This window comes from Petromyzon marinus, unplaced genomic scaffold (genome assembly GCF_048934315.1).
Source record: "Petromyzon marinus isolate PM22_M1 ecotype Great Lakes invasive population unplaced genomic scaffold, UKy_Petmar_22M1.pri1.0 PM_G_Scaffold_20, whole genome shotgun sequence".
Taxonomy (NCBI): Eukaryota; Metazoa; Chordata; class Hyperoartia; order Petromyzontiformes; family Petromyzontidae; genus Petromyzon; species Petromyzon marinus.
In genome coordinates this window covers 1,937,103-1,952,155 of record NW_027422762.1, presented here as the reverse complement: position 1 = coordinate 1,952,155, position 15,053 = coordinate 1,937,103, and the positions used below count along the sequence as shown (strand labels likewise).

At 51.6% G+C, this 15,053-nt stretch overlaps 1 protein-coding gene across 7 annotated transcripts in view; it reads right to left on the bottom strand.

Moving 5' to 3' along the window:
* The window catches only part of LOC142912410 (neuronal cell adhesion molecule-like), a 39,458-nt gene extending 37,302 nt beyond the window's left edge, over positions 1–2,156 (bottom strand). For 3 of the 7 annotated variants that reach the window (XM_076060594.1, XM_076060599.1, XM_076060598.1), the window contains exons 1-2: positions 1,981–2,156; positions 174–376 (exon numbers count right to left, since the gene is read on the bottom strand). In XM_076060594.1, coding sequence (XP_075916709.1) covers positions 174–261 — 88 coding nt within the window. In that variant the 5' untranslated portion in view covers positions 262–376; positions 1,981–2,156. Of the gene's footprint in view, positions 1–173; positions 377–1,980 lie in introns of those variants that run through there. The other 4 variants (XM_076060595.1, XM_076060596.1, XM_076060597.1 and 1 more) reach the window with 4 other exon arrangements.
* Between the last annotated feature and the right edge of the window lie 12,897 nt (positions 2,157–15,053).

The window sequence follows — 15,053 nt, the reverse complement described above, 5'->3', positions numbered from 1 at the left end:
ACCGCCGGGGTCGCTTCTGAAAGAAAGGAGCCACGTAGCTCGGTGGGCATTGCCCGGTGAAGTCTAACGAGTCGAGTTTAGCCGATGGTCTTTAGTGGACGATTGGTGGGTGTAAAGTTGAGAGAGGGGGGCATCCTCTCAAATGGGGTGGCGTGGCAGAGTTTGCTACTCACGGTCAAGGGGCAGGGCGAGTGGGTGGTGACGGTCGCCCAGCACAGCCAATAGCAGCGCCACAAAGCGTGCGGTGGTGAAGGCGTCCATCGGGGGAGCAGATGGTCGGACCGGGGGCTTCCTTCACTTGGCTAGGAGGAGGGGGTAGAAGGGAGGGAGCAGTAGGGGGAGGGAGGTAGCAGGAGGGGGGAAGGGAGGGAGGGAGCTGGAGGAGGTGGAGCAGGAGGAATGATATTTATTAAGACCGCAGGAGTAGGAATCCAAAGAGCTATGAAGCTATTTTTCATATATGTCCAGCTGGGGCACTGGGTCAGAACATCACAACAACAAACACGATGTGAGGGGCAGAGTACAGGAAGAGTAAACAAACCACTTTACAAATATATACTAATAAAACTAACCCATGCATGATCTTGCCACACGAAGCCCAGAGATCTGGCCACAACTGGTGGCTGATATCATCAAGTGGACATTTATAGCAGTATAGACAAATACTGTAAACGCGTGGTGTTTCTGAATGTGGACGGAAACACAGGAGGACCCGGAGTAAATTCCACGTGACCACGGGGAGTGAGACACGTAAACTCCAAATATACAGCAGGTAGTGTCAGTCGGTATCAAACCCACGACCTCCAGTACACCAGGTGACAACCATGTCAGGTTAAAGATCTCCTTTGCAAGGGACACTTGGATGCACGCTCCTACTTGATGGACACGTGCTCCTAATTGATGGACACGTGCTCCTAATTGATGGACACGTGCTCCTACTTGATGGACACGTGCTCCTAATTGATGGACACGTGCTCCTAATTGATGGACACGTGCTCCTAATTGATGGACACGTGCTCCTGCGTTCATCATGTTTACGTGCTCATTTCACTGAGGCTGCATTTCGCCACTGCAGAATACTAAAGTTGAGGAAACAGTCTTATTTTGGCACCAATGCTCGTGCCGATTTTTTAAACCAGATAAATAAAAATCAACATTGATACCCCAGGAAACAGGGCAACGCTGTAACAGCCACAGCTCAGGTTTCTCCCATCACTTAAACAGCACCCCCCCCGGAGTGAGAACACCCTCCAGGATAAAAACCAACACGGCTGCACGTCTGTGCAAGTGCTGTGTGAAACAATTGTGATGGAAACAAATATAAAGTTGATATGAAAGGGCTCCTGGCAAAGCATCACCGCAAGGTCGACGTACTGATAATTACGTGCATTTTTGTCGTCCTTGTAAACACGGACTGTGAATAAAACGAGATACAGTACTGGCAGAGTTTATGGATGTGTTACTTGTTCAAGCAGGTTACTCGGTCTAAGAAAAAAAGGCACAGCAAAAATAACTGTGCTTTTTTTACACCTGATGAAGGAAGCTTGTGTTGCCTCCGAAACGCCGTGATTTAATTTAGTTGTTTTCATTTATTTTTATTTTATTTTTTACCTACGTGACTTTATAGGCGGCAGTTTGTAAGCTCCTAAATAGGACAAAGTGAGTTTGAACACGACGTGCTCAAGTGAAGTATTTGAGCAATGCACACGCATTGTGTGCGTGTGCATTTATGCGTGTGCATTGCAAACAATGCAAGTTTAAAAAATGCAGCTACGATTCGTTACAAAAGCCTATAAGCAGCCTTAATACATATTTAGAAGCTTGCTCCCTGCTACATACCTAGACCATCTGACAGGTCTCTAATAGGGTTCATCGAGTGACAGCGGCTCCGTAGCCGGCCAGGGTGCCACCTCGGCCGGCTGGGCAATCTAGCCGAGAGCGGCATCACTCCCCGGGACTAGGCCTCGACGCGGCACTCACCAGCGCAACGCGGCCCTCACCAGCGCAACGCTGCGTAGATGTCTGGGGGGGTCTTGAGCTCTTTTCTGTGTCCTCGTGTGGTGGTGGTGGAGGAAATCCGACGTTTCGTGCCTCTAACACGGGCAGGCGACTGCGCGCGGCTGTGATCACGTGAGGCCTTAGCAGGGCGCTTTTAGAAAACGTAGCGCGGATAGGAGAACACGTGAGGGCGAGCATGAATCACAATCCGTAGAACTGATAAGCACCGCCCATTGACAACACTGCCCCATAGAGTCACGTAGGTAGAAAAATAACAGATGACGACGTTTCGATCGTAACACAAGCAACCGTCATCAGGTGGGACAACCACAGCAAGAAGAAAAAAACTGTTTAAGTAGGCGAGGATTAACGTGAACCTATAATCTATATATATAAAAGGCAAAGTTGTGAATGTGTGTCTGTTCGAAATGTTTAGCATACTTCCCGACATGCAACAAACTTGAAATTTGGCACGTGGGTAGCTTCCAGACTGTACACAATGCAAAAAGTATAAAATAAACTTTTCTGTTTTGGGGGGGGAGCGCAACAATGGATATATTTTGCATGGCAAGTGAGCGGTGATGTCACATCTGTGACGTCACATTTGTGACGTCACCCGCATGCGACAGCGTCACGCAGTGTGCCTGCTGACGTCACGCATCCCCCCCCCCTCCGCGTAGGCCCTGTATTAATCCAAGACAATAATCCAAGTCTCGGGCGAAGCCGTGCAGTAGTAAAGCTCGTGTCTTATATATATAGAGATATGCATATTTTGGGGCCTTATCCGTTTTGTGGGTTGTTTACCGCATGCTGTACAGGAACTGCATCCAGTTCCTGAAGATGCCAGCGCGTGGAGCGAAACGTCGGTCACCGTGCCCCACAACACGTGGCACAACCGGAAAATATAATTGAGAGCTCTACAGCAGAACCCTTAAAGCAAAAACAAAACCTACGCAGGAGTATAATTTTAAATTTTTGGACATTTATATTGCAATTGTAATATCGACGTTATGTCTTGAGACTAACACATTTCCATTTGGAGCTCAAAGATGCGTTGGTTTTTAGTCGCGATATCAATCTCGATTCTGTTATATTGTATAGCGAGCAATGAATCATCACCCCGCTTCAGACAAGGACCGTGAGAGATGACGTCAGAACTACTGCTGAAATCACTGGAATTGGCCTCTTAATCCATCCGCACTGGACTGTATCCACACGAGGACTTCATTTCATCTGGGTGTGTCCGGATCGGCGGCAGAGACATTGTTCCTGCACCCAGCACACCACATCCAGTATACCTCTCTATTTAGCTCCGTCTCTTGTCGTCGTGCACCCACTCCAGTCTACCAGCAGCTTGGAAAGTATTTTGGTGAGAGATGAAGCCCCGGGCACACTAGTTACGTGCCCTGCTGTGTCCGCCACATGTCAATAAAACGTGTACATATACATTCGTTTCAGAGCAGGAATAAGCCACAATTGGTGAAACAAACATACATTAAATCTTGACTTAAAGCTTTCGTGACTGCAGGAATTCACATTCTTTGGGTCTTTCAGTAAAGTCACGTCGATAGCTTCAAAGAAAATGACAAAAAAGTCTACGTGACTTTACCGAAAGACCCAAGAATACAAACGTACATGATTATGATGACGTATTATTGTGTGTGTGTTTGAGTCATTGGTGACCAGGCAGTGACCATTCACTCACAACCCTTGCGCGAGCAAAATTTGATCACGGGCAGCTTGCTCAGATTCAAAAGCAGAAACTGAGCAGTGCAGCCTCAGAGCATTGCCCCTGAGCCCCCCCCCCCCCCCGGTTCGTCAAAGCGCTGTCGGCAAGCGGGTAGCGTGCACAACATCTATCGTGCCACGTGGCTCTTCAGTCAAACCGCAGCTGCGACACAGCAGGCATCTCGGCCCACGTAGAGAAGAGATGCAAAATAAAAGGGCATCGAAACCCCCGCCTAGGAATTCTCGTGTGTGGGTGTGTGCAGTGGGGAGGGGGCAGTGTGGGGTTGCAGCTGACCCCGACACAAACAGCTGGAGCTGAACTTTGAGCAGTGGCGTAGCTATCGAATGTGACAGGCGATGCAACTGCTCCGTGCGTGGACGTTGGAACGTCTTTCGCATCGCGCGTAGCCAACCGTGCAGGTCAGAACCGCATGGGGCTCTGGGGCAACATTGACCGGAGACATCCGGTTTGTTGTTGTTGTTTGTTTGTTGTTATTGTTGTCAGCCAGTACATTCCCATTGCTGGGCAAAGGCCTCCGTCATCCACAACAGAGGTTTCTGTTGGTTTGGTTAGATCGCGGAAATAGATAAATGTTGCGTCGTAAAAACCCGCCACCACCCGACACAGCCAACGAGTAAGGGTTGTCACGTAAACAGAACGTGCCAATTCGTCACTAGCACAGCACGAGTGTGTAGTGTATAGTGTAGTGTATAGTGTAGTGTACTAGTACAGCACTAGTGTGTAGTGTATAGTGGTGTATAGTGTAGTGTACTAGTACAGCACTAGTGTGTAGTGTATAGTGGTGTATAGTGTAGTGTACTAGTACAGCACTAGTGTGTAGTGTATAGTGTAGTGTACTAGTACAGCACTAGTGTGTAGTGTAGTATATAGTGTAGTGTACTAGTACAGCACGAGTGTGTAGTGTATAGTGTAGTGTATAGTGTAGTGTACTAGTACAGCACTAGTGTGTAGTGTAGTGTATAGTGTAGTGTACTAGTACAGCACGAGTGTGTAGTGTATAGTGTAGTGTATAGTGTAGTGTACTAGTACAGCACTAGTGTGTAGTGTATAGTGGTGTATAGTGTAGTGTACTAGTACAGCACTAGTGTGTAGTGTAGTATATAGTGTAGTGTACTAGTACAGCACGAGTGTGTAGTGTATAGTGTAGTGTATAGTGTAGTGTATAGTGTAGTGTACTAGTACAGCACTAGTGTATAGTGTAGTATATAGTGTAGTGTACTAGTACAGCACGAGTGTGTAGTGTATAGTGGTGTATAGTGTAGTGTACTAGTACAGGACTAGTGTGTAGTGTAGTGTATAGTGTAGTGTACTAGTACAGCACTATTGTGTAGTGTATAGTGTAGTGTATAGTGTAGTGTATAGTGTAGTGTACTAGTACAGCACTAGTGTGTAGTGTAGTATATAGTGTAGTGTACTAGTACAGCACGAGTGTGTAGTGTATAGTGGTGTATAGTGTAGTGTACTAGTACAGGACTAGTGTGTAGTGTAGTGTATAGTGTAGTGTACTAGTACAGCACTAGTGTGTAGTGTAGTGTATAGTAGTGTATAGTCATTCATGGATTTGGCTGAACGTCGCAGTGTAGAAGCGCAGAGCTTGGACATTTATTTCACCGGATATGGCTCCCTTCTAGCTTGCCTCTCGCTTTTCACGCAAGTGGCCTCGGTGCGAAAACCGTGCACGTTACAAATTCAGCAGCATTTCGAGGCGCGATTGCACGAATTTCGACGCTGTTTTTCAAGACGCATTTAAGGCATAGAGCGCAGCCACCTGCACGCGGTCACCCCGGTGACTCGCCGAGTTCGGGCGCGGGCGCAGTGCCCCCCGCGACGCCACGGAGGGGGGCCGAGCGGAGCGCGCGGAGTGTTCATCACGCCAGCAGCAGCACTGACGATTCGCGTTGTCGTGGCTTCTAACGGCGGCGAGAGCCGAGAACCTCGTCCGGGGCGGGGGCGGGGGGGGTGGAGGCGCTCGCCGGCAGTGAATCCACACGGCGACGGTGCCCGCCCTCGACTCGTCAGGGAGGGGGCGAACACGTGGTCGAGAGGGCCCGACCCTTCGCAGCAGTATAACGAGAACATGATGGGAGACTATATTTTGGTGGCTGATTCGTGAAAGTGATTGACAGTAAAATCATAAATCTCGAAAAACTACTTGCTTATAAATCTTTTGTAGCAATTTTTGTTCTTACTTTAGTATAAATACATGTTAATTTTTATTCGCCCATTTTCTCATTGAAAATAGGTACATTTCAAAATATCACTGTCTTGGTCGCAAAAGCAAAGTCTGTGGGGAATAATAATAGCAGCCACTTTCTGTACTTTTGAGGCAGAGGTTCGCACATTGAGCGTTAAATATTCCTCCATTTGCACATCGATACAAGTGCATGTATGCCCACACAGTTGTGTTAGTTGTTGTTGTTGTTGTAAAATATGGGCCGTGTAAGCCGCTTTGACGAAACGAAAAAAGAAAGGACTTGGTGTCTGATGATTCAAGCCCTGCTAATATCACAGTCGATGACACGAGGCTATCGATTTAATTATTAACTGGCAAAAAAATTACAGTTCACTACACCCGCACAACAGCGTCAAACGAATACCGGCGAAACGAGAATCGCGAGCTGAACAAACCTTTAAACGAGACACGATGATGAAAAACCCCTAAAAAAAGGAAGTAACTAAAATCCTAAAAAAGGTAGCAAGTCATGGGAATAACCACTAACACCGCGTTACTACCGCTAACACCGCGTTACTACCGCTAACACAGCGTTACTACCGCTAACACAGCGTTACTACCGCTAACACCGCATTGCTACCGCTAACACCGCGTTGCTACTGCTAACACCGCGTTGCTACCGCTAACACCGCGCTGCTACCGCTAACACCGCGTAGCTACCGCTAACACCACATTACTATCGCTAACACCGCGTTACTACTGCTACGGGTAGCTCAGGATGCCATGCTTCGAGCCCTATCTCTAACGCCGAGCGAAACGGTCCCAACGGTGCGGGATGGGGGGGGTCACGCCCCCAAACACTCGCGTAGAAATCGCTCCCAGAGTGTGGCGGTGGTGGTGATGGCGGTGTTGCCGCGTGACTTCTGGAGGACCTTGAGTCTCTGGTGGAGATCGTAGAGGTCAATGGATCCCACAGACTTCTACATCGCTTTTAGACGGTCAACGCGAGAGAGTTTGGCAAACTCTCTCACTTTCTCCTGCAACATCATCAACATCATCATTGTCAACGTCAACATCGTCAACATCATCAACATCAACATCATCACCAACGTCAACATCGTCATCGACACCATCGTCATTAACATCATCACCACCACCCTCACCACCACCACGCTAACCACCACCACCACCCTCACCACCACTGCTCACCTGAGGCAGGAACTGACACAGGTTGGACACCTGGATGTTGAAGACAAAGGGAGGTGGCCCAAATAATGTCTGCTTAAGCCCCCCCATGGACTGGCACCAGCACTGTGAGAGATGAATTTCCGCGCGTGGAGGTGTTCGGGGAGGTCACAGATCTGAGCGCTGAGTGGCCCAGGCTCAAATTCCTGGGGTCAAACGTGGGGTTTGAGCGGCCCATTTTCAAATGTTGTTAAGTGTAGGGAATCGATGGTCTCGGGCCGGTCACCAATGACATCACAAGATCATTCCACGCTATCAAATTAGTTTTTCTTAAATTGGCGAAAAAAATATCCGGCTCAGAGATTTAAAAGAAAAAGATTTTACTGCAATGCGATGAACCTCTTCTTGAGGGCATGTGGGAATGTGAAGGGATCTAAGCAGTAGTTCTGTGATATCTCCTTCCACAGGCCGTTCTCGAAAAACACGTTGTTAGCGCTGCCCTGCTAGTGCTCTGAACGGACACTCCTTCCCCGTGTCACGAACTGGCCCGTACAATCGGAATACAATTTTTGTAAAATATAGAAACATAACCAGTCGCACTCACTGCAGCTGAGCGCTGCGTGAGTGCGCGAGTGCGTGTGACATTTACCAGCTGGGGATTTTTTTGCACACAGCGTTGTTGGTGCACGGTGCTTTTTTCAGGAATATTTTGATGGGGTTTTTTTTCATGGATTTTATGTTTTTACACAGTCACACGTAGTAGTCACTTTAAGATGTTTTCTTGTTCGTGTTTTTTTGTTTGTTGTGGCTGCACCCGATTCAAGAGCCGAATGGCTCACAGGGCTATACTAAAATAAAAAAAACTGAAACTGTACGTGCTGCTGTGGATGTGTGGGGGCTACCGTCCCCCGCCATCACCGAATTGTCGGGGCCGCTGTCTCCCGATTCCCCCGTGACGCTCGTACCGCTACCCCCTGGCTATTCTGTGGGGTCCGGGCTACCGGCCTCAACTCCCTCGCCTCCCTGTACCCCTGCCTTTGTTGCTGCCCGCGTTGGCATATTTCTATTAGCGGGGCGGTACGCTCTACGCTTGCAGCGCGCTACGCTGGTTGAAGGGGATCCCTGCGTTCTGATTTAAAGGGGCCGTTTAAACCACCGCGCGAATACGCGTATGCCTGGCGCGTCGCTCGCTACCTCGCTATAGACACTCGTACAGGCGAGCGATCGTAACCCAGTCACACCGGAGCGCGAGCGCTAAGCACTATTGTAAGTGATCGTACAGATGCGGGGACACCAATCACGCTCCACGCTCTCAAAGACCGCACGACGCAGTTTTATCCTCCAGCTAGCGATTTTATTTGCCGCGAGTAACCAATTTAATCTAAGTGTGATGGTGTGGGTCAGTGGACGCTAGTCTATCCCTCAGAGGTCTTCGATTCAATTTCTCCTACCGATCGCCCCGCTCTTTACCCTGGATTAAAAACACTTAAACTTACGCCTCTCTCCCTCGCACTTACTTCCACCCTGCTGTGCTGACCGCTGTAAGGGGACGAGGCGGCGAGTTGTCTCTGTAGAGGGGCGAGCCTGGCGGTGCTGGAGTACGTCTCACGGACGTCTCGGACGGCTTACTCTGCTGCTCCTGGAACCGCGATGAACTTGAAGAAGAACTGACTTGCTACCTGAATCCCCCTCCCTTTATCCTACCTACAACAAAGGAATTTCGCCGTTTCGGTCTCTTGGCCTCCCGTCCAATCAGGGGCTCGGATTTTCCCGCCCTTTCGATACCCGGATCCCAGCTCGGGTGACGTCGCCGCAGTGATCTCACCGACGTCCGCTCTCTGTTCTCCCGCTACCAGTCCACTGACCCGTGCTTGTGCGTGTGTGGTTCCACTCGCGGTGGCTCGATGGCCCTTGCCGTGACTATGCCACTTTAATATTAGGTCGCGGCGCCGCAGTGCATGTCAGCTACAGGGGGAAGATCGCCCAATTTCCCGGCCGCAGGAAACCATGAAGTTCGATCCCACTAGGGACTTCTGGACAAAAACCTGTCGGCCGGGTGACCTCCCCTCCCGGCTCTACGTGGGGCGTGTGTGCGTTCGTGCGGGGGGGGGGGGGGCGAGGGTGCTCCGCGTCGGCGTCGGCATCCCCCGGTGGCGGCTTCACGGTGGTGGGCACGACCTTGGCAGAGTGGCTCTGCTGCGGCGGCCTCACGACTGTGCAGTGGGCAAAACGCGGACATCTGAGAAGGCACCGGCCCCGGGAGAGTGGCGGGAAATCCGAGGCCTCGGTGACGGCGTCGCGGCAGTGGGCACGGCTCCGCTGGAGCGGCTCTGCTGCGGCGGCACCACACAGCCCCCCAAGGTGCCAGTCCCCGTCCCGGGTTGACTGGAGCACCTCGCCTGGGTTGACCCTACAAGGTAGCACCGCGGGGTCCGCAGGACTCGCCCGGCTCTCGTGGCTGTGTCTCGGGGGTGGTGGCTCCATCTCTCGGGGTTTCAGCGGCAGTCTCCTTCTCCACTTCAATGGTTCCCTCTGGCCCTGGCTACCTGCGGGCTGGGAGACAAACTCGGGGGTGGTAGGGTTCAGGGGGCGCCGTCCCCGTCTCTCCTGGCTTGGGCCGGGACCCCCTGGGGCCCGGGACCCCGTGGGGCCCATATACCGTGCGAGGCCCCTGGGTATCGGGGGTGTGGGGACCCCGGGGTTTCGGGGTCCTCGAACGGCGGGGTTCTCCCTCGCTGGGGCCGCCCTCCATGGTTTTAGTCGCCGAACATTAACTACCATCTCCCGGCCCCTCTCTCCCCCCTGAATCAGTACTGTCCAGGGGGAGATCTGTCGCCCAACCGTCCAGGGTCCCCGCCAGTAGGTGGTTAACTTCCCCACCTGCCCGGCCCCGACGCGAGGGGTGTGCAGCCACACCTTAGAGCCCGCCGAGTAGAAAGGGGGCTCCATCCGGGGTCGGGCGCCCTGCTCCTGCCGCCGGTGTGCGGTCTCGCCTTGCGGGTAGGCACGGACCCTAGCTTCTCGCAGGGTCCCCATCAAGTGCTCCACGGGGCGGCTCCCTTCCTCCCGTTGCGGCGGAGGGACACCGAACAGCAGATCTGTAGGCAGGCGAGACTCGCGACCAAACATCATTAGGAGCGGGGTCTGTCCTGTGGATGTGTGTACTGTGGTGGCGTAGGCGAACAGAGCATAGGGGAGGTGTTCATCCCAGTCCCGTTGATTCGTGGCCGCCACACGTTTAAGCTTCCCTGCTAGAGTCTGGTTCATTCTCTCTACCATCCCATTTGCCTGGGGGTGATACGCCGTAGTTCGGTCCTTCTGGATCCCAAACTCCCGGCACAGTGCCTGGAATAGCTCTGCCTCAAACTCACTACCCTGGTCAGTAATGACTCGTTCGGGGATCCCGTGATTAAGTACGTAGTGTTCCACGATCGCTTGGGCTACTACGAGGGCTGTCTTATCGGGGATGGCTACTGCTACGGGATAGCGTGTGAAGTACTCCACCGCTACGAGAATATATTGGTTGCCCCGGTGGGATCGCGGAAATGGCCCCTGCAGGTCGATCCCGACCAACTGGTTCATCTGGCTGACGTGGAACGGCCTCAGGGATACCTGGTATCGCGCCGGTTTCGGCCCGCATTGCTGACACGCGCGGCAGCCCTGCACCCAGGCGGCCACGTCTTGTGCCAACTTGGGCCAGAGATACTGGCGGCGCAGGGTTTCACGAGTGCGCCGTTCTCCATCATGGCCCCCGAGCGGGTGGTCGTGCACTAGTCTCAGCAGCTTGGGTCGCACCTGGGCGGGCACGCAGATGCATTCCGGCTGGCCGGCTTCGGTTAGCTCCCATACCACCCCGTTCTGCACGCACAATCGGGCATACAAACCACTCCAGGGCCCCGGTAGGGTGTCCTCTTTCTCCCGTAGGGCCGCCTCCACCGCCGCCAGATCTGGATCCCGAAGCTGGATCCGCCTCAGCTACTTGTCGTCCAGGCTCGGGAAGGCGCAGCCGACGTCCTCCTGGATCCGATCGGGTGGGGTTGAGCGACCCGTCGGGCCCCGGGGTGTGGGCTCCGTGTCCGCCGAGTGGTCTCTTTGGCACATACTGCACTGCCTCTCACCAGGGAAGGGTTAGTCTCGGTGCGCTCCTGGGGGTCCACCACCTGCCGACAACGGCCCCCCGTGAAGCACGGGCAAGCTTCCTCCACCCTTGTCTCGGCGCACACCGTGGGCCGCCTCGACAAGGTGTCCGTGTTGGTGTGCGTACGCCCAGCACAGTACTCGATTTGCAGGTTGTACTCCTGCAGCTGCGCCAGCCATCGGGCCATCTGCTGCGACCGAGAAGCCACCCGGCTCCCATCACAGCACTTCCCCCGCCACCCCCCCCCCCACCTAAATACACACACTCAAGTAGGGCCTCATGGGGAGGGAGGGGAGGGGGGCACCTGCCCTGAGTTTTTACCCGAGAGGCCCCCTCGTGGGGGTGCTCCACGGTTTCTCAGGGTCAGGGAATTGGCAGGCACCCCCCCCCCCCCCAGGCCAAATGGCACTGCGGCGCCGTGGCTTAACTTAGAATTAAATGACCACGGCGAACCCACTGAGAACCGCAGTGAGGAGATGCCCAAGACACACACGGATCAGCAGACAGGTGGGGAGCGGGGCAGCATGGGTTAAGCGTCTCTACCCATGGTGCACCGCGGGCTAGCGTCTCTACCCATGATGCACCGCGGATTAACGGCCCTACCCATGATGCACCACGGATTAACGGCCTGACCCGTGATGCACCGCGGATTAACGGCCTGACCCGTGATGCACCGCGGATGGGCGGTGCGGTGGCTTTGAAAGGAGCATAAAAAGGGACGCTTTGGGGAAGCACGGGGCCATTTTCATTTGACTGGAGATCAACAGGAGGGAGGGATCGCGGAGCCGTCACCTGACTGTTACTCGCAGTCAGGTGACGGGGCAGAGAACAGCCAGATTCTGTTTACAGCATCATCTATCCGCGACCTCCATCGCTGCGAGGTCGGACCGTAAGTACGAGGGAGAGAGGTAAGACAAAGGGACGAAATTCGGAGAGAAAATAGAGGGCAGACAGGTCCATTAAGTATCAGGCAGTAGCGAGATAGGTTAGACCTGTCCTGCTGGTCCGTACTGACACACACAGTCTAGTTCGATACTCGCGGGGAATAAAACCACTAATAGGATAAAGCTGTCGTGGTCACTGTGAGTGCGAAGAGGGAGACGGAGTGTTTGGTGTTCGCATACCAGTACGAGTGTGTACAGAGTGTTGTGTGTTCGTGCGCATACGCGGCTGTTTGCAGCGAATAAGGGAGTAGAACGTGCTTAGTGCCGGTACCTGTACGATCGTTTACAGTATCGTTCAGCGCGCGCGTACCTACACGAATATCTTCGGTGGTGCCCAGCGCTCGCTTTGCGCTCGCGCGCCTGTGTGACGGGGTGGCGGGCGCACACTCGCGCTATTGTCTAATAGCGAATTAAGCGCCTGGCGTGTGCGAATACGCAGCTGTGTAAACAGCCCGTTAAATCGGAGCAAAGTAATCGCGGCGTTTTGTTTTTGCTTAAGCGCGTGGAGTGTGGGTGGGAGGGAATCCCACGGGGGCGCGCCGCGCCGGTTTATTCCCGTGCAGGACGGGGTTTTACTTTGCGAGCGCGCTCACCGCGACACGCCACCGTTGAAAAGGGTAGCGCATCGCGAGCGTAAAGCGTACGAGCCGCTAATTAAGCTACGCAAACGCGGTCGACATCCCAGGCAGAGGTACAGGGGGGCGAGACGTTAGGGGTCGGTAGTCTGGACCTGACAGAGCAGCCGGGGGGTAGTGTGTATGAATGGAACGGAGAAGTCGGTGGGCAACGGCCCCGACAATTCAGTGATGGCGGGGGACGGTAGCCCCCACAGTGTATAGTAGTGTATATTGTAGTGTATATAGTGTATAAGTGTATAGTGTAGTGTATAATAGTGTATTGTATAGTAGTGTATAGTGTAGTTTATAGTAGTGTATAGTGTAGTGTATAATGGTGTATTGTACAGTAGTGTATAGTGTAGTGTATGGTCGTGTATAGTGTATAGTAGTGTATAGTGTAGTGTATAGTATAGTGTAGTGTATAGTGTAGTGTATATTGTATAAGTGTATAGTGTAGTGTATAATAGTGTATAGTAGTGTATATTGTCATGTATAAGTGTATAGTGTGTGTATAATAGTGTAGTGTATAATAGTGTATTGTATAGTAGTGTATAGTGTAGTGCATAGTGTATATTGTAGTGTATAAGTGTATAGTGTAGTTTATAGTAGTGTATAGTGTATTGTGTAGTGTATAATAGTGTATAGTGTAGTGTATAAGTGTATAGTGTAGTGTATAGTGTATAATAGTGTTTAGTGTAGTGTTTAGTGTAGTGTATAGTGTAGTGTCTAGTAGCGTAGTGTAAAGTGTAGTGTATAGTAGTGTAGTGTATAGTGTAGTGTATAGTGTAGTTTATAGTGTAGTGTATAGTAGTGTATAGTGTAGTGTATAGTGTAGTGTATAGTTTAGTATACTAGTTATCACGTGACTAGTGTAGCTAGCCAGGTGGTGACCACACTCGTGCGTGCATCTCCACTCGTCCGTGTTTGCAAGTAAGCGCTCGTGTGTATGTGCACCCGCGTGTTTGTTCGTGTCTGTATGTACGCACACTGTTGCACATGGTTCGCTCGTGTGAGTGTGTAGTGGAACGCACTGCTCATGAAAACATTGCCTCGTTACGCGGTAAATGATGCGGCACAACAGGAGGGCACTGCAGGGATGAGGCTCTCCGCTCTTGGTGCTGTGAATTAAAACAGCGCCAGGGTAGAGAGTCCCGTCCCTACAGCTCGTAGCTGTGACGGAGTGAGAGTGATCAGCGGACAGCCACCATGGTTGCCAGGTAAGGGGAGACTTCACGGACTTTTTCAACTTTAGCTCAACAGGACCACAAAAGCTCGGATATGTGGTTCATAATAAATGAATCAATCTGATTGAAATCATGACCTGGCCAAACACTTGTCGATTTCAACATCACCTTATAAAAGAATAACATTTTAAATATAAGCGCACAACTTTATCTGTAATGAGCGCTGCACTTTCCGTTGTTTTCATGCAGGGGGCGCTGCAAAACTACGCACCCCCTGCATGGACGACGGAGGCGCAGGGACAGACGTTCGATTACGTTGGAATCGATCTGCAGACAGCGGTCTTCTCACACGGCCAGCTCCGTGTCGCCTTATCTCGATCCTGCAATCCCAAACAGATGAAAGTGCGCATCGAACCGAACCCCCGACAAGGCCATCTACTTAATGACGAGAGAAAATTCACATGAAATGTCCTTTTCAATGAAGTCTTCCAGATGTGAATTAAAACGTGCTTTTAATGAAAAAATAAATCATCCAATTCAAAACATAACACAATTCAAAGATGTGTCATTTTAAAACTTCAAAACGGAGCACCGGGTGCTTGCGTGAATGCGTCCTTCGTGTGCAAATGTTGTGACTTTCCTGGCCTGAAGGCCGTCAATGTGTTGGACCCTTATTGGTGCCCAGCATCTCAACAACAGCAGTGGGGTTTACTTCAACCGATGGTTACGAACATCCAGACGTCAATCAGCAAGGAGCATTTCTAGTCCTAGTTAGACAAAATCTACGTCAACACGTAAGACAAAACTACAATTCGTGTTGTAGAGAATGTACCTCCTCCTATACGTGTAACTTTTAAGTGGTACGCCTTGTAACTGATGAATGATCCGAGTGTGCTACCTATTTCAAAGACAATGAGTTGCTCCAGAGGCAGACGCTTCGTGGAACACAAAAACACCGTTTGACCTGTATCACAAGAACAACGGGTCTCACCTGAGTTCTCTGTACAGGTTACTTTCAAACACACACACACTTTGTCCTAACATCACTTATTCAATGTTTGACC